Source organism: Diorhabda carinulata, chromosome 7 (genome assembly GCF_026250575.1).
Source record: "Diorhabda carinulata isolate Delta chromosome 7, icDioCari1.1, whole genome shotgun sequence".
NCBI lineage: Eukaryota > Metazoa > Arthropoda > Insecta > Coleoptera > Chrysomelidae > Diorhabda > Diorhabda carinulata.
This window is the reverse complement of record NC_079466.1, coordinates 14,116,184-14,139,123: the sequence shown is the minus strand read 5'-3', so window position 1 is coordinate 14,139,123 and position 22,940 is coordinate 14,116,184. Positions and strand designations below refer to the sequence as shown.

Sequence of the window (22,940 nt, the reverse complement as noted above, 5' to 3'; positions counted from 1 at the left end):
CGATCTGTTAATTAGAAATACCAGGTAAATGAGGTAAAGATACTCTCTGTTCGTCCATTCTCTTGCTCTGCATTCCGGCTATCATATCAATTAAATCTTCAGGAGTTTCGTTGTTATACGGAATGTTGTTTGTGTTTCTGTTTTCTTTGTTATCGACAGTTAGAGAACAACGTTGATCGTCCATTCTTTTCGATTGGAATCTGGATAACAGTTCGAAGAACGAATCGTCTTCTTCCCCCACTGAGGCTTTCATGGTAGTTTTTTGAGGCAACGACAAACCCGGTCGTTTTCCATCTGGAGTTAACTGGAATTTTAAAATTAGTGATAAAAAAAATTACAATCATAAATGTATTAGCAAGAGTGGAATAAAATTGACAACAATGTGATATTGGTTGCGCCAAAAAGAATATTGGGGTTCATTATGGTTTTTCATAAAAGATCCCCAACCAAAGGATCAGGATTAAAGCAGCTATTGCACCACAAACATTGAAATATGTTTAATCACCAGCTACCAACTTGGGGTGTTTGGCAACTGTATCAAGTTCAATCAACTGGTAAAATATTGTAGACTGGTACTTATTAGTCAATTAGCTAATTTTTTTCATATGAACAAACAAAGGAAACAAAAAATATTTTTAATAAGGGTCTGTATTAACAAAAAGTGGATGAAATTATTCTGAAAATCAATAAGTTCGGTGTTTATTCCTGTTGTTGAAGAAAGAATTTTATTTACAGTATGTGAAGTAGGCGTAATGATTTTAATCAATGATTTTTTATTGGATTCTTTTTTCGGAAATTTGTTTCCACAACTGTTATTATTCTAATTATTACGCAATACATTTATTATCCACTGATTTTATATTTTTGAAGGTTGGTACTGCTGAAAACCCTCACAGCAGAAGCAAATATATCATTAGTATTTTTTACTACACTTTAAGGTCATAATCTAGATTTCTTCTTAAAAAAACATTGATCTGAATAAAATCGATGTTTTATTATGGAAGTATCTACCTCAATTACGATCTTTTCTGATTTAAAAACAATTACCATTCATTACTGTTACGTATCTTGTCAATATACTTCTAAGATTTTCTTGTATTGTTACTCTTTCTAAAGTACTGATATTATTTCTTCATTATATCAGTCAAGTTGAATTTCATGTATTATCAAAACTTTAGTACCAAACATTCACAAGCTTCTGAATATGTTTTTAAAATTTACTATTAAAACCACATTTAAACATTTCTACATACATTTGTTGTAGTCAGGTGTTCACAAAAACCTTTTATTTTACAATTACATCACAAACACTTAACATTTAAGAAAAATTGCCTTGTCGACCATACATACTATACATACAAAGAAAGAAACGAAGTGTTTATGGTGTTTCTTCAATTCTGCTTCTTTGTACATTCAAGAGATCTTTTTATCAACAAGCATAATACCCAATGTTATTTTGTACATATTACGCTTGTTCTTAAGAGACTTACGTATGTACCTGTGACAGAATTGAAGCACCTACTGTCACAATTACACCACAAACACTAAACGTTATTAAAAGAATGTTGCAAAACAATTTCAGCACTAAAAATTGAACAAAAAGAAGCCCAAGTTATTTTCAGACAAGTTATTCATTCACATATAAAACAAATGCCATTTGGTTAAGAATTATTTTGTACAAATTACATGCAAGAAATAAAAAATCAGGCAAAGCCACTACCTTAATCAGACTAAGCTGTTCCATGCTTTCACGTCTCACCCTTTGAACATACGATTGACCTACATTATTCGAAGCATCCGATTTAGTTGACTCTGTATCATCGCTCGGACTTTCTGGTATATCTAAAATTTTTTTCAAATCTGATATATTCATTTTGGCTGTAGCTTCTCCCATCGAATCACCCAACTGAATAAAAAAATAATAACATAAACGTGATTATAAACATTATCACAGATAAATCATGAATATCAATTAACTTTTTCACTGCGACGCCCTTCTATAGTCAACCCACTTTAGTAGGTCTAGACAAATATTCTGTGATACTGACTACACCTAAAGTCAGGTACAAGATCTTCAAGCAACTAAAATAAACCCATAAACCCATTCTAATGAATTTCAAGAAAATATTGATAAGATAATAACAGCAGTGGAAAGGTTAAATATCGCTTTGGAGTCAATGTACTTTAATAACTTACGTCTTTGCTAATTTCCAAATGTTTCTTGGCAAAAGTCAAAGCTTTATCATGATTACCCAATGAAGCGTACGCGTTACCCAATGACCAACAAGCTCTTCCTTCCCCAACTCTATCTGAGAGATTCTGTGCAATCAGAAGATGCCTCAAATGATATTCTATGGCAGCATCGTAGTTCCTAAGCAGAGTGTAAGTGTTTCCTAAACTATAACAAGCTTGTGCTTCAATAGCTGGATCACAAAGTTCTTGGGCCAGGGAAAGAGTGCGTCTTAACAAAAAATAAATGTCATTTTTCTATTTATTCTTTATATTTTGAGGGATATTTACTTGTAATGATGAGCAGCTTCTTCAAACTGACCCATGAAGATGTGAGAGTTTCCTAGATTGCTGTGAGCTCTCCTTTCGGCGGCTTTATCTCCAAACTGTCTGGCTATTGACAATCGTTCTTCGTGGTAATGAATAGCTTGTGCAAAATCTCCCAAAAGGTAAAAAGTATTACCTAAATTCCCGCATGCTCGACCTTGAGCAGCAACATCCCCTAAGTCTTGCATTAATGCTAAATTCTCTCTAGAATATTTATGAAATAGAAAATTCAACATTAAGAATGATATTATAAATTTATAGACATATTATTGTACATACAATAATAATAAAATATGAAATTACATCTGAAAAGTGTAAAGACTCACTCGTAATATGTTACAGCTTGAAGTAAACAACTTTTCACATCTTCAGGAAAATCTCCTGGATCCTTATTACCAACTCTCCCTATGTGTTTTCCTTTGGCATGATACACATTTCCCAAGTTATAAAGAGCCCTTCCTTCACTTAATTTGTCTTCTAATTCTCTAGACAACTCAAGATGTCTTTTACAACAAACAACTGCTTCATCAAATTTGCCCATTACTTTGAGAGTATTACCTAAATTACCTGAAGATTTTGCTTCTCCAAGTTTATCCCCCATTGTCCTTTAAAATAATGAAACAAATAAACCCTAAGAATTCACACATTTGAATATTTTACCTTGCTAGAGTCAAGTCGTGCTTATGATATTGCATGGCTTTTCCATAGTCTCCTAAATAAAAGTATGCATTTCCTAATTGACTGTAAATGGCACTGAGAGTTCTTAAATCGTCGGTACCGGCTTGTATGGCAGCTTGAAAAAAAGCCACTCCTGCTTTACAATCGCCAGCTTTACATAAACGTTCACCTTCTAATGCCAATTCCAGACACATATTACCTGATCCATCATACTCCTTAAAAAATTTATTTTACAAACGTTGATGTAATCAATAATACACTTACCTGAGCTTCTCCCGATACATTATCAACACTAGTACTAGACATTTTTATTAAATTGATAGTATGATTCACTTACTAAGAATAATAAAAAATTGTTACTAACAAATTTTTATTTATATGAAATAATTTCAAACACTTGTGAAAATGGAATTTGTACTATTTATTTTTACGTAAATAGCAAATATTATAGTTGCAGTAACACAGCTGTTTACATTTAAATGTTATTTATTTTTTATTTTAATACTTTAAACAAACAAAAATTGACAATATGAAGTTGACACTAAATGACAGTTATGGGCGTGAAATTGGAGTTAGTCCGTTTGAATAAATTGCTCTATTACACCCATTACAAACAGATGTACTCTGTTCTGAATCAGGCACGGTTTTATATGCAGGTCTAGAAACCACGCCCATTTTCTATACAGCGGCTAGCAGTGCTATCTTTATACTTATTCAACTATTTTTATATAATTACATATTATCTACTTTTATTTATAACAATTCATTACTTATAGAAATAATAACTATTAGGTTAACACAATTTGACACCATCTCTTGATTACAACGCCGACCTGGCGGCCACAGAGTGAGGTAACTTATCGTCCATAAAATGAACCCACCTCGCTACCCTTGTTTTCAGACCTGTAGGACCGTGGTAGCAGGGAAAATTATAGCTTTGTTCGTGGATCTAATCCCGAACTACTTCAGGGAGTCACTAGATTTAAATTTTTGGTTGCAACTCTGATTGTGTACTTGTACAGTATCAAAAACATGGATTTTATTCATCTCGTTCAGTCTTATTCTTTACCCACAAAACGATATAAAAGAAAATGTTTTGCATAAAACAAAATTATAGAAATCCATTTTATTGTAGAAATATTTAATTAAATGTAAATTAAATAAAAAATGAAATTTTAATCCATATGTATGCTACACCCTATATATCTAAATTTGATTCATGTCTACGTGCATACAGAACAAAGTATAATGTAAATTAAACATGAAAATGAGCAAATTATTTTTATCTTCATCTCATTTTCGAGACGAGGGACGCAGACTGTCTATATATTTTTGAACCATTTTTTTTTCATTCATTTACAAAAGTTTTTGAAAATCAGTTAATTAGAATACAGGTAATACAATCTCGTAGACTGTGAAAATAAAATGTATGTGCAAGGATGTAAAGAACATTGCACTTGACTAAAATGTTAAAACAAGCTACGTTAGTCCGGTCAAATTAGATATTGGTTAAGAAAAAATGAAAAGAATGTTTTCAAGAGTAGAAATCAGGAAAACTGGAATAGAAGCAATTCATAGAAGCGTTTAAAATGTAATGGTTTTAACTATGCCTGAAATACTGAAAATTAGAAGAGCGTCTTCGAAGTTACATTTAAAATGTAAAAAGTATTTGACATGCGCCATTTTCATCTAATAGAGTCCCATTTCTATACATACTCGTTTTTACAGTTTACTGTAAAATGATGATTGACTTTATAATTGAAAGAAGAGATGGCGTTATAAACAGAATTTGAGTTCTATAGAAACAATAGTAACAGATTAAGCTGTAATTGTGTCGGTTTCCGTCACGTTTATGTATAAACCATAGAGTTAATATTAAAGATAGAGTGAGATTAAAGTGGAAATGGAAAAGAGAGGGAGAGCGTCGGTTTACCACTCTATATTCCCAATTAAAATCAAAACTTGTTCTTCCGTTGACGTTCCCCTACTCGAAACTTCAATGTCATGGCGGTCCAATAAGAAAAAAGTAGAGACAGATAGAGTTGAATAGAACGGTGAACTTTCATTAACCCCACAAGATCTACTTTTATAACATCAAAAATTACAGGAAGCCTTTTGGGTCTCTCTCAATATATTCACTTTATAAATTGAGGTTAACATAAAAGAAGCACATTATTTGTTTACATTTTACTAGAAAGTGAGGTAACGTCGAGTAATTTATGACGTCAGAAGACAATCTGACAGATTGGGTTATGTAGACCGTTCTATGTTTTGTGGAAAAGTCTTTGGTATACCGATGTTCTCTCTCTCTCTATGAGCAGTTCGGGTATACTTGAACAAGCTCCCATACTTCGCTCTATCTATTTTTAATATTAACTCTATGGTATAAACGCGGCACTCAATCGACAAGGGAATGTAACTGATTCGGATTAACTTGCAATCAAATATTTATTAAAAAAAAATAATAATAAATTGTATAATTTTTTTAAATTTCTAAAACATTTTATGTATGTATATGTTTCTAAATCGTCTTGATTTTAGGTCTTTCTGTTATAAAATTATTCTTTCAAAAATTATAAAAATTTTAGATCAAGACGATTTAGAAACATAAAATTTATCTATATATTGACTGGGCTAAAACGGCAAGTATCTATAAATATTCGCATATAGGTGCTGTCACATTTTAAACTGAGAATGCCACTGTTAATGTTTGGAAGAAGACCCGAATCGGTTCTCTTCCCGTTCGAATAATGTAATACGCTGTCTGAAATTATAAAAATATTCGCGCTTAAAGTAAATCCTTTATTTAAACTTAGCAGCTACTAACGATATCATTAGTGAAATTTAATACTTTCGTGTTATATGTGAATAGTGTTGCACGTGTGTCGACAATTATTTAGAAAAAAAAAAGGTATTTTAACTGTTTGTATCTGTATTAACATATTTCGTAATTTAAAATGTAGCTACTAAAAATAGTAATAACGGTTTGAATTGAATTAAATTATAAATACTTTAACGTATTGTGTTCATGAGTTATATATAGAAATAGATCTATTGTGCTACAGTCTGGATAGGTTCATTTTTTTTGTTATACTTTAAATGTCTGGAAAACATTTGTGAATATAATTGCTTCCTTTATGAATCTTCTCTAATATATTACTTTTTTAACGCGAACACGAAGTGAAATATTTGCTTAAATAACACAAGGTGTAATAAATTAAAATTGATAGCTCTTACCAGATGCTCAACTTAAGTTAGTATTCATCGTTTTATAGAAAAATAATTAACATAATAATATACAAAATATTTATTTCGACAGGCAAGAAAATCTCTTCTTTTTCTTCTTCTTTAGTTGGTCATGTTTAATGGTCTTCTCAAGCCACTTTTTGTCTTCCTCTATGGATACAATCTCTATATGTATGACGTATTATTTGCAGAAGAAATAAAAATAAACAACTTGTGATTTTTTTTCATATTTTTATTGAAATATATCATGTTTACAGACAGATATAAATAAATTATGACCCGAATATTCAGTTCATTAGTCAAATTTAATTTTAAAAACATTTATTTAAAAGTTGGATAAACCCGGTAGTAATTAGGGTTTCAAGTATGCGTGTATGGTTAATTCTACTTATAACCGTATATACAAGGTGAAACATCTAAATTTTATCATTAATTATGTGTACAAGCAAATAATTTTGATTGTCTATTCCAAATTTATTATCAAGAACCAAGTTACAGCAAGTTCGAAAACTTCCAGGGCCATAGAAATTATGTATTTTTTTAAAAAAAACTACAAGTGGACAAAAAATATACCCCGAAACAATGATATTTAATAAAAAAATTTAAATTTAATAATGAACTTAGTAATAAAAAATATCTACTATTACACATTATTTTAGATCCTTGTTTCCCTAATAATCCATAATCTAGTTCTATACACTTGCCCTAATATGTTCGAGTATTTTTAATTATATTCCTCAATGATTGAGGGGTAAAATTCCAGTACATGATCGTGGAATTCTTACATAATGTTGTAAATTACAAAAGTTTGTGGTTGAGGTTATGTTCGATTAAACCAAATTTAGACGACAAATCTTTTAGCTTTATGGTTCAGATCATCGATATAAATGACTTTATTTTTTAAAATATGTTAAAATCAATAATTTTGACAGAAATCGTCCAATTTGTAACTTATGTCTGCACAAATTGGTTTTAAATATATGACAACTGTCAAAAAACGAATAAATAATATTACAAGTTATAGATCTATGGTTTGTTTCACCGATATATTCAATTTTGTTTCTCAAAATAAATTAAATTATCATATATAAATATTTTCACGTAACGAAAAAGGTTAAAAGTTTTAGGATCATCGATATAATTGACTTTATCTCTTAAAATATGGAAACATGTCACATACAAATCCATAATTTTGACAAAAATCGTCCAATTTGTAACTTATGTCTGCACAAATTGGTTTTAAACATATGAAAACTGTCAAAAAACGAATAAATAATATTACAAGTTATAGTTCTATGGTTTGTTTTACCGATATATTCAATTTTGTTTCTCAAAATAAATTAAATTATCATATATAAATATTTTCACGTAACGAAAAAGGTTAAAAGTTTTACGATCATCGATACAATTGACTTTATCTCTTAAAATATGGAAATATGTCACATACAAATCCATAATTTTGACAAAAATCGTTAATTTGTAGCTTTTCTCTGCACAAATTGGTATTACACATTTGACAGCTGTCATACGAAAAACTTAATAGAGACCGTTACAAATTAAAGTTCTATGGTTTGTTCGTTCAAAACGATAAAGAAACCACTGAAATCTACCACCTCTGACAATAGATAATTTATTCAATAATTGATTATGTATTAAATTCTTGATTTACTGGTTAAATTATTGTCTCACATCTTTGGAATATCCCGAAAAACGAATGGAGCCACGACGAAGATTATTTGTCCATAATATAAGTATGAAATTCTATCGTACTGTTTTTTTTGTTATCTATCAAGCAACTATAGGGTGGGCATAAACTTTTAACCGGTAATATATTAGGCCAGGTACCAGCCGATTTCCCGTGAAATTTTGATAATCAAGGTCGATTTTCTTGAAAAATTGGTATTAAGGTAGTATTTATAACCTTCTTCAAAACCTTATTTCAACAAAATAATCTTGTAGGTCGATAGATTGACTAATTCTAAGCAACTTTTACAGTACAAAGTTTTTTCTAAAGTTGTTATTTTTAGAGTTTTTAACGATTGAAACTGCTTATTTTGCTTTAAAAAAAAACGCATATTTTTTATAGTTTTTCATGAATAACTTAGAAAGTTTTCATTTTATCAGCAAAATCATTAAGAACAAAAATGTAGCCAATAAAAAAACAAAGAGATTCGTTTTTTAAAGACCTCTGTAAATTCAATAATAACTGAGTTATTGCTTGTTGAAATTGAAAACCTCTAACCTTAAATAACTTGAAATTGATGAAATTTTTGGAAAAAACTCAAGAGATCTTTTTAGAAGCACATAGGAAAACCTTTAGAATGAGTACTGTCAAAAGTCTTTTGCATAAGATTTGATTATTTCATAGCAAAAATAAGATTTCTTCGTTTTTATTTTTTGAAACAATGTAATAATTATACCCAAGCCATTACCAAATTAAAAAAAATAAATATTTTTTACAGTTTCATGACTTTAAATGCAAAAAAAATGATTTTCTACATATAATCCTTCGTAACTGTTTCTGACGTCGTGGAATCAAGTTCGTATATTTTTTTTCGCAATTTACATAAAAAAATGAATATTTTGAAAAAAAAAAAAAATTTCAAAAGAGTTAATTTTTCGGTATTTTACAGCCTAAAATGTATTCTATTAAAAAAAAAGGGTAATTATACACTTTCGCGGTCACCTGGTTTTTTGGTTAGGTTAGGTTAGGTTAGGTTGGCTCTAGAAAATCGAAAAATGGATGGATTTTAATGATCTTGGTCTCAAAATGTTCCATTTTACGGCGTGTTTATAAAAAAATACGAAAATTAAAAAAAATAAATATTTTTTACAGTTTCATGATTTTAAATGCAAAAAAAATGATTTTCTACATATAATCCTTCGTAACTGTTTCTGACGTCGTGGAATCAAGTTCGTATATTTTTTTTCGCAATTTACATAAAAAAAAGAGTATTTTTTGAAAAAAAAAATTTCAAAAAAGTTAATTTTTCGGTATTTTACAGCCTAAAATGTATTCTATTAAAAAAAAAGGGTAATTATACACTTTCGCGGTCACCTGGTTTTTTGGTTAGGTTAGGTTGGGTCTAGAAAATCGAAAAATGGATGGATTTTAATGATCTTGGTCTCAAAATGTTCCATTTTACGGCGTGTTTATAAAAAAAATACGAAAATTAAAAAAAATAAATATTTTTTACAGTTTCATGACTTTAAATGCAAACTATTAACATTGAAGAATATAGTACGAAACTATTCACGAAAATTGATTGTTTTTCATCGATTTCATTTTAAGCTATAAAAACTGAAAAAATCATTCTTTTTGGATTTTTTTTAAATTGTTCATTAATTTATGTAGAATACAAAAAAAATATAAGAACTTTATCTGATAATGAGATAATTTTTTGTAAAGGATTATTTTGCAAAACCGTTTTTTTACGATTTAAAACAGTAAAACTATGAGAAATTTTCATTCCAGCTATTTCTACTAATTTTTTTATAAATCCGCCGTAAAATGGAACATTTTGAGACCAAGATCATTAAAATCCATCCATTTTTCGATTTTCTAGAGCCAAAAAACCAGGTGACCGTGAAAGTGTATAATTACCAAACTTTTCTTTAGGTTTAGATGCAAAAAATTGTCGCACACCATTTTCAACATCATTTTTTTCCATGCAAGAATTTCTTATCAAGTCATCTAAGAATATGCGAGTTGCTGAATGCGAAAAATCATTGCTACTATGTGACCTAACCTAACCTAACCTAACCTAACCTAACCAAAAAACCAACATAAAAAACCTAACCCAAAGGGTAATTATATACTTTCGCGGTCACCTGGTTTTTTGGTTAGGTTAGGTTGGCTCGAAAATCGAAAAATGTGTATAATTACATATACATATATAAATCCATCCATTTTTCGATTTTCTAGAGCCAAAAAACCAGGTGACCGTGAAAGTGTATAATTACCAAAATTATTGATTAAATTGAACATTGTATTTCCGTAATCTTGAAAAAACAAACGAAATTTTCTTAAATAAACTAAAAACTATTCATGTTATGAGAAAATATTTCAAATATTTGAACATTAGTTCAAAGTTTGCATTCGCGTACCAACCTTATGCAACCCCTTTGAGTTAAACCCTTTTTGAAACCGAGGGTTAACAAAAGTTTTAATTGATATGAAGTTGAAGTACTTGAAATCTCCTACAAAATGCTTTTTTAAAAAAGTTTCTAGCTTGAAAATCGAGCGAGTTATTGTCGAAAAACCAACTGCTTTTTTTTCAAAATTTCGGAGCACGAATTTTGGAGCATTGGAAAAAGAAAAACGTGGAGCGTACAATCGAGAAATATTGATTTTAAAAATATCTTTATTTTTTTGTTATTTTTGTGGAATTTGTCATTGTCATTGAAGGTGGGTTTCATAAGGGTTGAAATATTTAAAAAGCAACACTTCTTAATAATATTGCCGAAATATTCAATATAATTACACTTTTCAGTAATTTTTTATTTATAATAAAATCGTTGAGATTATTTTTTAACTTTTCATATGATTAGGGGATGATTTGGAGGGGTTCCATTAATCTGATTGATCATAAAGGTATTTGAGAATGTCAAAAGATTTACGAGTAATACATTTAAACTTTATTTCACCGGAAACATGCACAAAATCTGAGATTTTAAATTTTTTTGTATTAAGGGTTAGTTTACACCCCCAAAATATAAAAAGTTCGCTTCGGCACAGGGAAGATTTCGTAGAAGAGGGTAAGTAGAGCTTGAATTCAAATTTTCATGAAAATCGAGATTATAATAAGTTTCTTTAAAAAAAAACTTTCAATATTACTACCCTTAGAGGATGATTTTTGGAGGGGTTGCATGACTCCGATTAATCATAAACTTGTTTAAGAATATCAACAGATCTACAAATAATTCATTTAAACTGCATTTCACTCAAATACATGCTAAAATCGAAGATTTTTATATTTTTTACGTTAAGGGATAGTTTTCACCCCTAAAAAATAAAACGCACCATTCGGTACAAGGTAGATTTTGGAGTAATTAGAGTTTATATCCAAATTTTCATAAAAATCGACGTTGATTAACAAAATTCCACAGTTTTAACGTTTTTTACCGCTGGTTCCTATCTTATACGAGGTCTGCCTATTAAATAACGAGACTGAGCGCCTAAAACGAGTAAAACAGTGACCAAAATCAACCAAATTGTGCGTGCTGATCGTAGAATGAGCATCTGAATGATAAAGAAACGGTTAGAAAAATTTTACACATGACAAAAGCCAAAAAACTGACTCCTTACCAAAAGCTCTGGCGTCAAAAGGTCTGCTCGGATTTTCTTGAAAGTTTAGAAAAAGATCTGCTTTGAAAGGGACCCGATTTGAGTCGATGGAAGCGTTAAATCAAAAATCCGTAGAGCTTCTAAAGACTTTCACCAAAGAAGACTTCCAGTGCTGCTTCGATCAATGGAAAAAACGTATGGAAAGGTGTGTGTGGTGAGGAGATGGGAGTATATTGAAGGGGAGCATTCGAATATAGAATAATTTAATAACCAGACCTTGTAACATTTCGTTATCTAATTGAATTCTGTATCACAATATAAGTATCTACAAATATCGACACAATTTATTCCTTCAATGTTATCAGCATCGAAAACTGGTTCATTAGGATAATAATTTACGTTGTGACTGTACAAAATTTCAACGACGTTGGCCAAAATAGTACAATTCCACAAATTATAAGATACGCCAACATAAACGAGACGTTTCGAATTCTTTAACAAGCTATCGAAATCTAAGAATTTCAAATAGTTATGATCCAAATATAAATGAGTTAGTTTCCTCAAAGACATGAATACAAATTTTGTATTTAAATTACTCAAAAAATTATAAGTCAAATCTAAAATTTCTAGATCGATTAAACTCGATAATGTATTTATTGCCAAAGAATTATGAGAGGATCCATTCAAACCAAGATTGTTGTTATTCATATTCAATATTTTTAAATATTTTAAAGGTTTAAACAAACTTATATCGACGTGTTCTATATTATTATTAGCTAAATTTAATTCTGAAAGTCGATCTAATCCTTGGAAACAACCGTTCTGTAAAATTTTTAATTTGTTTTTAGAAACATCCAAGATTTCCAAATCTCGTAAACTCGTAAAAATATTAGTTTCTAATAGTTTCAAGTTATTATTCTCCATGTATAACTTTTTTAAGTTAATTAAACTATTGAAAACACCCGAAACTAGAGTCGATAATTGATTTTTTGTTAAATCTAAATGTCGTAAAGCGATTAGACCGAAAAAAGTATCGGATTTCAAAACACTGATACGGTTTCTACTTAAATTTAATAATTCAAGTTTATTTAACCCTTGGAAACAATAAGAATGTAAATAATCCAAATTTGTATTAGATAAATTGAGTTTCGTTAAAGATTTTAAATCGTTTAAAATATTTTTATCTATAAATTTGATATTTTTAAATAAATTATGTGCGTCTAAATGTATTAAATTGATTAAATCATTCAAAGCTCCAGTTTCTACTGAAAAAATTGAAGAATTGTTAAAATATAACTCAGATAAACCGAATAAACCTCTAAAACTATCGGTTTTTAAAGTTGTTATATTCGAATTTTTTATAATCAATTTTTTTATATTAAAATTCGATATAGATTCAGATTCGAAATCGCCGTTAAAAGTTAATGTAACATCTAATAATTTTAGTTTATTCGAAAATTGTTTAACCTCGTTAATCGGATTATCGGAAAAATCGATTTTTATCAATTTATCAGTATTCGTGAATAAATTCGCGTTTATTCTATTTATTTCGTTATTATCTAAATAAATTTCTCGAATTTTGGATAAATTTGTAAACGCGAATGATTCTATATATTTAATTCCTAAATTTGATAAATTTAATCGATTGAGACTATACAAATTACTAAAAGATCCTTTTTTTATCCTAGAAATCGCGTTTCCTTTCAAATTTATTTCATCAATATTCCAACCAAATATATTTTCGTCTAAAACATTTAATTTATTAAAAGTTAGATCTAAAAATTTCAATGTAGTAGTAAAAGAATTCGGTTCAATATTATGAACATGACATTGCGACAAAATCAATCTCATAAGATTTTTACAATTTTTAAAATAATTATTTTTAATAAACTTAATAGGATTAAAAGATAAATTAATAGTAAAAACTTCGGTTTCATAGCTAAAATTATCTAAAGTGGATATATTATTTCGCATCATATACAGTGTGTTCATAAAAACGTTATTAAAACTATACTTTTGTAGTAAACCGATTTTCGATTCGGACAAATCTAATAAAAAAATACCGCAATTCGTGAAAGTATTTTCACGAATAACTTCGATTCTATTCAAACTCAAATTGAGTACTTCAAACTGCATATCGTTAAAATAATTTTCGGTTATTTCGTAAATCGAAGAATTAGATACATCCAATGATAATACAAAGTTAAAATTAAAATTTTTCTTCAAACTTAACGTTAAATTAGATAAGTTGTGAAACTTATTTCGTTTCAAATTTAAGTAACTTATCGGTATTTTAGCATGGAATGTATCTAATTTACATCCAGCTAAATTCAAATATTTTTTCCCGTACAATAAACTTATTGAACTTAAATTATTGTAGCTTAAATCTAACGATTCGATTCCTATTGGCATCCGATTTTCTTCGAATGTGTCAATTCTATTAGAACCTAAATTTAAACGAACTAAATGTTGAATTAACTGGAACGATTCCAATGAAATAATTTCGTTGTTGCTTAAATTAATATCGTATAATTGATTTATTTGTCCAAATTCGATGTTTTTAATTTTGTTATAACTTAAATCTAAATATTTCAATAAAGGTAAACGTAGAAAATTCAACGAAACATTAGTTATGTTGTTGTTGTTCAATAGAAGATGACTTATAGTGTTAGGTAGACTTTCCGAAAAACTTACGGATCGCAATTTATTAAAACCCAAATCGAGTATCTTCAGATGTTCGAAATCGTTGAAAGATGAGTTGTAGATTATCCCCACCGAGCTATTTTTAATCGCCAAATTTTCAATGTTACCCAAACGACTTGTTTTATACAAGTATTCGATAATTGTGAGGTTAGAATTCGAGATTTCTATCGACGAAACTGTAGTTAACATAAAATTCCATTCCTCGCTGAATAATTCTTTGTAGAAATCTTGTAATATGATATTTTCACAAGAAAACTGTTCATTTTCATATTTACAACGTGACTGCGAACTATTAACTATCCGATAAAGTAATAAAATTACTATTAACAATGTTCTTTCCGACACAAACATCATTTTTAATATGTAGCCTAGCGTAGAATTAATAAACATTTATAGCTTTTAATTGTAATGTAATTTTTTTAATTGGTATACATAAATGCGTAAAGCAGTACAGGCCAGATGTTAAAGGTGACAAGATTCGAATATACGAGGACAGTGTATTATTAAAAAGTACGCAATCGGTACGGACGATCCTAGAAGTACCTGGTCTGACCTAGAGATGGCAGTAGTTGTATTAGAAGTCATCGGCGCCGTTAGATGCAAAGTATAGCATGTCAAACTGATATTTGAAGTAAAAAATGAATTTGGTAGTGCATGTTTGTGTAATAAAAAGTTAATTAAACATTGAAAGTGCATTAGGAAACGTGACTTTTGAGAGAACATCAAAACGACCGTTAATATCTTTTTATTGAATCAACGAGAAAATTCGGGGTTTGGATTTTCAGAACGAGCATTGAAAATCCTTTCGATTCATAAATTTTTTTTTAATTTTTCCGAATATCTGACTGCTAGCTTGATGGAGCTTTTGTTTGGCAGCCATCATTAGTGAACGTTTTCAGTGAATTTGTAGACCGCAGTACCTGGCCTGACCTAGAGATGGCGATAATTGTTTGGCAGTCAACAATAGTGAATGTTTTCAGTGAATTTGTAGACCGAAGTACCTGCCCTGACCTAGAGATGGCGATAATTGTTTGGCAGTCATCATTAGTGAACGTTATCAGTGAATTTGTAGACCGAAGTACCTGGCCTGACCCAGATATGACGATAATTGTTTGGCAATCATCATTAGTGAACGTTTTCAGTGAATTTGTAGACCGAAGTACCTGGCCTCACCTAGAGATGGCGATAATTGTTTGAAAAATTACACTGTGTTAGAAAGTACACAGTCTATACAGTTTTACCTCGTGGTGAGACTGCTCTTTCGTTTTTAATATTGTGTAGCAAAGTTTAGACGAGACCATACGACCTACGAAGACTAGCAAAGTAGCGGTCGACCAAATGAGGTGACGACTCCACAAATGTTGAAGGAAATCGACAAAACGGTACTGGAAGATCGTCGACTGAAAGTACGCGAGGTAGCAAACAAAGCAGGCATTTCAATGGAACAAAAGCAGCTTTGTGAAGATGTTTCCATCGAGTTTTTTCACAGAAATAAAGCAGAATTTCTGCGCAGTATGAAACGTGGGTCCAACAACACTTCACACACGAATCAAAAAAACAAACCAACACCACTCATCACTCATTTTAAAATTGTTTTTCTATATATTTTTTACCTATTATTACTTTTAATAGCAGTTTTTTTGTTTCTTTTTTATTAAAATAAGGTTAAACTTTTATCTATTTCAGGGTATGCTTCAACATCGGCATGGGTAGTATGTTAAAACAATTATTGACAGGAAATATTCACAAAATTCGAGAATTTGAATTGGAAAAGGTAAACTAGAATTGTAAGATAACTTTTCATAATAAAAATAAATAAATAACTTCACTAACTAATACAGCATTAACCTTTGAATCCTCGAAAACGTCAGTACAATATTTTCCTTAATACTTTTGAAACAAAATGCAACTGGCAACTACGCCTTCAGCTATGTGCTCAAAATTACAAAACTTATCGTGTGTTTTGAACAATAGTTTCGCGATATTACGCAATTTAGAGGCAAGTGGGGTCCCACTGAGACCCCGAACCGGCATTAAACGACGTCAAATTTGATACTAGATTCAGGTTAGAATGGATCGTTTTCGAAGATGTAGACCACTGATACAACTCGAGCATGAAGAGGTATTTGAAAGCAGAAATAAGAATATGAGGACGCTATCAATGAACTTGTTTCGGAAATAGAGGACAATATAAAAATAGAAAGTGAAGATGATTGAGATCAAGAATATACACCTTAGTACCTATACCTCAAACCGTCGTTCCAGATTTGAAATTGCCTCAAAATCTGATCTAGAACTGTATCATTTGGGCGTATCAAACGACCAAGAAGTCTGGTCTAGTTGTCTTCTAACCAACGAAGAAGCCCTTAGAAATTACAATAACTGGAATGGAAAAAATCCAAACAAGCTAAAACATTTGTTACTGATCGAGAAGGTCGATCTAGATCGTTTTATAGGCATTTTGATCAAAGCTGGGGCACTGATATGTGGTGGATCTACGCCAGAAGATAGAAGGAAAATGAAAAATTAACGACAATTAGAGAAATTTGGGAAATGTCAATTGATAAATGCCAAAAGTCTCACGTTATGGGTACGTTCACTATTAAAAATGTCAATGTCAACAATGTCAGATTTGACATATTCATAACAGTGTTGCCATATCGTTTTATAGGCATTCTGATCAAAGCTAGGGCACTGATATGTAGAAAAGAATCAACTCTAAAAATGTGGTGGACGAACAGGTCCATACGTCGATCTTTTTTTTCAAACTCCACGTTTAGAGATATATTTTCGTGCAAATAATTTGCTTTTCACGATCCAACGACAAATTAACGCCGGAAGAGAGAAGGAAGAATGAAAAATTAACGACAATTCGAGAAATTTGGGAAATGTCAATTGATAAATGCCAAAAGTCTCACATTCTGGGTACGTTCACCATTATAAATGTCAAACTTCAAGATGTCAATGTCAGATTTGACATATTATTCTCGTATCAATAAAATTTATTAGAAACTGCATTTTTGTAGGTAAATCTCGCAGATGAGTTCGATATTTTGCAAATTGTAGGCGAGGGTTGGTTCGGGAAAATCCTTCTTGTAGAACACAAAGCTACTGATACTGAAATGGTTTTAAAAGCACTTCCGAAACCTTACACGGCGCTCAAAGATTTCTATAGGGAATTCCATTACGGACTACATTTAGGCGTACACAAAAATATAATTACTGCTTATGATGTAGCATTCGAAACAGCAGGATTCTACGTTTTTTCCCAAGAATACGCTCCACTAGGTAAGAAACAACATTAAATTTAAAGGGTAGGCGAATAATTTTGTTGAAAATAATACGGTTAAATTCTGTTCTATGATTTTTTTGATTATTTTCTTTGAACTGGCAGTTCGTTAGAACGTAATCTCTCTATTTAATAGAAATTAGTTTGTTTAGATTACCACTGACGGGAACTGAAATAATAATATGTAAAATTCTATAATTTACCACACAACAAAGGTTTAAATTGGCAGTATATAGACGGTAAGCGAGCCAAACTTATAGAATGTACAGTCTAGTGAGCCAAAATAATATTAAGATTTAATACATTTCTCAAAGATTTTCCGAAACGCTGAATAAATATTTTTAGAAGCTACTCCGAACGATGCGATTCTCGAAAAAGTCCTAATTTGAATTTTGTGCAAAAAAGATGCAGTTCTTGTTCCTCTCAAATTAAAACATCCGAGGAATTTTTATGGGAAACATTCCTATGGGAAGTAATTTCGAAAGTATCTTCAATTTACAATAATTTCACGAGGACGGTCTCAGAAGTACCAGGCCTGACCTAGAGATGTCGGTAGTTACTTTGGAAAATACCCACTGTATCATAAAGTATACAATCTATACATCGTGCGTTTCAAATTTGAAAACGACGCGTTGTTTAATATTTTGTTTTGCAGCCATAAATAGTGGAACATTACAGAAAATTTTTCAGGAGAACCTAGGAAATTTCAGATCCAAATCTCTTGTTGTTAATGCGTCACCAGAATAGTAGGTTTTAAAGCATCATAACAGAACCTGGGGGAAGTTACAAGGATGAGGAAATTCAAAATTATAGTTCGAATTTGGGTGCTTTTACAACCCATTTTGGAGTTGGTCGCTTTTGCAACAAACTAAATATCAAAAAACTTAAAAATTGACATTAAATAGCGAAGTTTTAGCCAAGAAAAAATATCATTTACTGTAACTGAAGTTAATTAGAGGTTGAGACGTCATTATTCTCCAAGGATTCGTCATCTATTTCCTCGTAGACTTCCTCATTATCACCAAAATCAGTCTAAATGTTTCTGTAAAAAATCAACCGGTCGTCTTTGTCCCAATCTAGTCCATAATATTTCGTCAGTAATTTTTCGACATCATGAAGTTTTAGGGACTTTATTGCAGTACCTACGGCACCAATCCTGCTGCTCATTTCTGTAGAATACCTCCCCTTGCACTAACGGTTTATCCTCGTATTTTTGTATCCCCCGGGGGGAATTTGAAATGCCATTGTGAAGGTGGGTTGATGAATACATTGCTGGCCTGCTTCCAATCGTGGTCGGCGTAGTCTCGTCCAGGCTTAAACACCGTTCCAATTTCAGCTAAAATGCTTTCATGAGCTGCAGGATCAACAAGAGACTCTATTCTCTTCAACCTTTTTCACTTTTGAGCGAAAACCCTATCTGGAGGGATGAATGAATGCCCAGGAATGGGAAAAATTACCTCTATCTTCTACAGGTTCTAAAGGGCATATCGTGTCAACATTTTGAATTTGAAGATGACCGTTTTTGCAGCAAATTGGAGTTTTCTAATCCCCAAAACGCACGGATTTGACCGGTTATGGTTTCTTGTTGCCAATGGGTGGGAATGTTGGTAAAGGACCTCAACAGAGATTTTCCGAAAATTGAGGAGTTGTCCGGTTTTGCAGCCAGATGACACCATGATACAATACTTGTATTTGAAAGGCATTAGCCTAACCAAAAATAAGCTTAACTAGATTCTAGTCTGTGTGAAACTGCTCCTTCGATATCAACAGTGAAATATTGGGTGGAAGAGTTCAAACCAGGCCGTACCACATGCGAAGACCCCCATCGCAGTGGTCGACCAAATGAGGTGACGACTCCGGAAATGTTGAAGAAAATCCACAAAATGGCACTGAATGATTGTGGGCTGAAAGTGCGTGAGCTAGCAGACATAGCAGACATGTCAAAAAGTGGGGTACATCGCATTTAACTGAAAATTAGAATATGAGAAAGCTGTGCGCAAGATGGGTGCCGCGTTTGCTCATAATGGAACAAAAACAGCGTCGTGAAGATGTTTCCATCGAGTGTTTGGTAATGTTTGAATGGATTTTGACTCGGTATCATAACCATTGATGAAACGAAACCAAAAAAAACAATCAAAATAATGGACTGAAAACGGAGAACCGGCTCTAAAGAAGGCAAAAGCCGTTCCATCTGCAGGCAAGATCATGACGTCGGTTTTTGAGAAGCGCGTGCGTGACATAATTTTGAAAAAGGAAAAACGATCAACAATGAAGAGGTGATTTCGGCAGTTAATTGTTATTTTGGAAAGGTCTAGGCGGTGAAACAAGTTAGGAACTTTTGCTTGGACAATCAAGTAGATTTAGTTAACTATTATAAATTTCATTCACGTGTTTATGATTTTTTTGTTGACTCAATGGTAAGGTAAACTATTTTTCTTTGATAAAAGATCGACAAAGAAATATCAGTAACTGAAACATTCGTAAAAGTGAGTTCAATATCCCCTTTATACCTGTTTTCTTTGTTGGGACAGGTACTACTGGCACCATCCTCGTCCAAAGGTCAACTATATCTAATAATATAAGAGACTAGTATGAATTATATCATTAATCTGATAGTGACGAATCCTTCAGTTGAATCAACAACAAAAAAACGATATTACAACTTTTTAGAAGCTTTGTGGGCGGCCAAAAGGCCGTTGAGCACATATGCCTTCAGATAGGTTCGTCGTGTCCCACTTGACGTTACCAAAAACCTTTGAGAACCCAAGCAGGTGCTTTTACTCGAACCCTTTGACAAAAATATGTCTGGATCCAAAAAGTATAAATTTCTTGCGTCTCACAAGGTTAACTGGGACTAAACTACAATTATAAACACCGAAGGAATAATCCACAGTTGAAATTTTTGGCAAAAACTTTTGGCCGGAAGAGATATTTTCTTTTTTCTCATATCTTTCACCGAACAAATAGTACATAATGCAGTTTTTTAACGGCATTCAAGAAAACGTCGATGAATTACTTTTTTAGGTGACTTGACATCGAACGTATCGGAAATAGGAATAGGGGAACTTCACACGAAAAGGGTAGCGAAACAATTAGCAGCAGCTCTAGATCATATGCACGCGAGAGATTTAGTTCATCGCGACGTTAAGCTCGATAATATTTTGGTATTCAAATCGGATTTTTCGCGAATCAAATTGTGCGATTTCGGAGAAACTCGCAGATCGGGAACGGTGGTTTTAAGAAGAAACGAATGGTTACCGTACGCAGCACCGGAAATTTTATTAGTACCAACCGATGGGACATATAAGTAAGATTAGTCGATTGAAATTTATTTATTTTTTTTATTTGTTCGTTTCAAATTTTAGGGCTCAAACTTCTCACGACGTATGGCAATTCGGTATAGTTATTTTCGTTTGCCTAACCGGATGTTTACCGTGGCAAAAAGCAGCTATGGATGATCCCAGATACGTCAGATACCTTTCTTGGCAAAATTCCAACATACCTTTAAAAAGACAACCGAAGCTATTCAAATTGGTATCGTCCAAAGCTCAAAGATTGTTCAAGAAATATTTGGAACCGAGAGCAGAAAAAAGACCGGCCGGTTTAGCCGAAGTTCATAGATACCTCGACGATAGATGGATGTCGAAAGGTAAATATTAATCGAATTTATTTATCCGTTTAACTATATCTTTTGTAGGTATGGAAAAATCTAACGAAACGCTCAAAGAAGACGAAGGATTATGCCCGTCAATGTACAGTTTCCACAGCAGCCCCGAAGAAAAAAACAAACTACTCTACAGCCTTACACAATACGGTTTAGAAACGACCGTAGATAGAGTAGCTAAAAAGAACAGAATCAGAGAATGGATACAGAACAGCGTAATTGAAGAAGATGATGAACCAACCGAGGAATTAGATGAAGAAAATATCAAAATACACGATAACCAAAACGGTCCTTTGGGAGAACGAGAATCTATTACCGAAAGAAAAATTAAAGATATCAAAAGACGAAATCATAGACAAAGTAGAATTAGGGATGATATACCTTATAAACCACCAATAGATCCCAGGATACCATTGGAACATCAAAAAATTTCAAAGGAAGTGACCAATTTTGAAAATGGTATAGGACAAACTAAAATACCAAATTCTCTAACTTCGTCAGAAAGTGCAATTAGTAGTGAATCTAGCGTTACCGTTAAATATAAAATTAACGTCCAGTTACCCCAAATTTGATGATAATGAAGATACCGAACTAATTGTATAACAGAAAACGTACCTGAGTGAAAACTATCAGCTCAATTAATTGAATAAGTGATGTTTGATTATGGAATGCCCTAAATAACATTTTAAACTACAACACGAAGAAATCCTCACATAAAGAAAACATTTTTTTAACACAAAACGTGTCACATAAGAGGAATTGAATCTTGTCTACAGCATGATCATTTTAAAATAATAAACTTTCCTAAATTTCGGGAAAAAATTGAAGATCTGACAACAATGTAAAAAATTATGTGTATTACAAAAACCTTTACAAGTCATTATCGATATATTCGAGGCGTTCCATATTTGAAATTCGCTCTGTATAGGGTGATTCATGGAAAATTACCAATAACTAGTATGTCCTATAAGTTTGGGGGCGAAAAAATTTCTAATTGTTTTCCTTTGTGGAAAATTTCAAAAACGATACTATATCTCATATAGGATATATCTTAAGTAACTGATGAAGCTTGTATTTTGAATGTTTACAATGTGAAGTAGATGCTGAAGTTTGTTTTGTGCATATTTTGAATGTTTACAATATGAAGTAACTGCTGAAGTATGCATTTTTAATGTTTATGAAATAAAGCAGCTGCTGAAAAATAGAATATTCAGAATTCTCTCCTTTCCAAAACCATTATCAAAATTAACTTTTTAAAAATATATCAAGATATATTGGTTTACAGTTTAGACTTTATGTAACCTCTTCGAGTTACATCTTTGTATTTGAAATTATACAAAAAAAATTATAAAAACAGAAATTTGTAGGACATTTGGTTCCTTACTTACCAATTGCCATCATTTTTGAATCACCTTGTACATGAGAATGTCAGTATTATTAGTATAATTAATGTATGATAGTGATATTTCAAAAATATGTTCTTTGTTTTAAATTGATAATTTTGAATGAATGGTATA

The 22,940-nt window shown here is 31.4% G+C and overlaps 3 protein-coding genes across 7 annotated transcripts in view; 1 reads left to right on the top strand and 2 right to left on the bottom strand.

Annotated features, from left to right (window-relative positions):
- LOC130896822 (G-protein-signaling modulator 2) overlaps window positions 1-22,940 on the bottom strand; it is a 29,654-nt gene that overhangs the window by 5,978 nt on the left and 736 nt on the right. Inside the window, exons 1-7 of one of the 5 annotated variants that reach the window (XM_057805154.1) lie at window positions 6,472-6,494; window positions 3,217-3,449; window positions 2,883-3,161; window positions 2,521-2,760; window positions 2,197-2,461; window positions 1,721-1,906; window positions 22-304 (exon numbers count right to left, since the gene is read on the bottom strand). In XM_057805154.1, the coding sequence (XP_057661137.1) occupies window positions 22-304; window positions 1,721-1,906; window positions 2,197-2,461; window positions 2,521-2,760; window positions 2,883-3,161; window positions 3,217-3,428 (1,465 nt within the window). In that variant the 5' untranslated portion in view covers window positions 3,429-3,449; window positions 6,472-6,494. Of the gene's footprint in view, window positions 1-21; window positions 305-1,720; window positions 1,907-2,196; window positions 2,462-2,520; window positions 2,761-2,882; window positions 3,162-3,216; window positions 3,450-3,498; window positions 3,907-6,471; window positions 6,495-22,940 lie in introns of those variants that run through there. The other 4 variants (XM_057805152.1, XM_057805151.1, XM_057805153.1 and 1 more) reach the window with 4 other exon arrangements.
- Window positions 5,898-22,232, top strand: LOC130896826 (serine/threonine-protein kinase SBK1-like). Its single transcript, XM_057805159.1, has 6 exons — window positions 5,898-6,145; window positions 16,157-16,244; window positions 17,497-17,758; window positions 20,784-21,066; window positions 21,125-21,408; window positions 21,457-22,232. The coding sequence occupies exons 2-6, from the start codon at window positions 16,176-16,178 to the stop codon at window positions 21,993-21,995; spliced, it is 1,437 nt and encodes a 478-aa protein (XP_057661142.1). The 5' UTR covers window positions 5,898-6,145; window positions 16,157-16,175; the 3' UTR covers window positions 21,996-22,232.
- Window positions 6,692-15,973, bottom strand: LOC130896819 (protein artichoke-like). The gene has a single exon (XM_057805146.1). It carries the CDS (start codon window positions 14,858-14,860, stop codon window positions 12,062-12,064), a length of 2,799 nt encoding a protein of 932 aa, XP_057661129.1. The 5' UTR covers window positions 14,861-15,973; the 3' UTR covers window positions 6,692-12,061.

Excerpts from the sequence above, each read along its gene's own strand:
- LOC130896819 (XM_057805146.1), bottom strand. The coding sequence starts at position 14,860 with ATGTTTATTAATTCTACGCTAGGCTACATATTAAAAATGATGTTTGTG.
- LOC130896826 (XM_057805159.1), top strand. The coding sequence starts at position 16,176 with ATGGGTAGTATGTTAAAACAATTATTGACAGGAAATATTCACAAAATT. Across the intron at positions 16,245-17,496 it reads GAGAATTTGAATTGGAAAAG|GTAAATCTCGCAGATGAGTT; the intron begins GTAAACTAGAAT and ends GCATTTTTGTAG. Across the intron at positions 21,409-21,456 it reads CGATAGATGGATGTCGAAAG|GTATGGAAAAATCTAACGAA; the intron begins GTAAATATTAAT and ends TATCTTTTGTAG.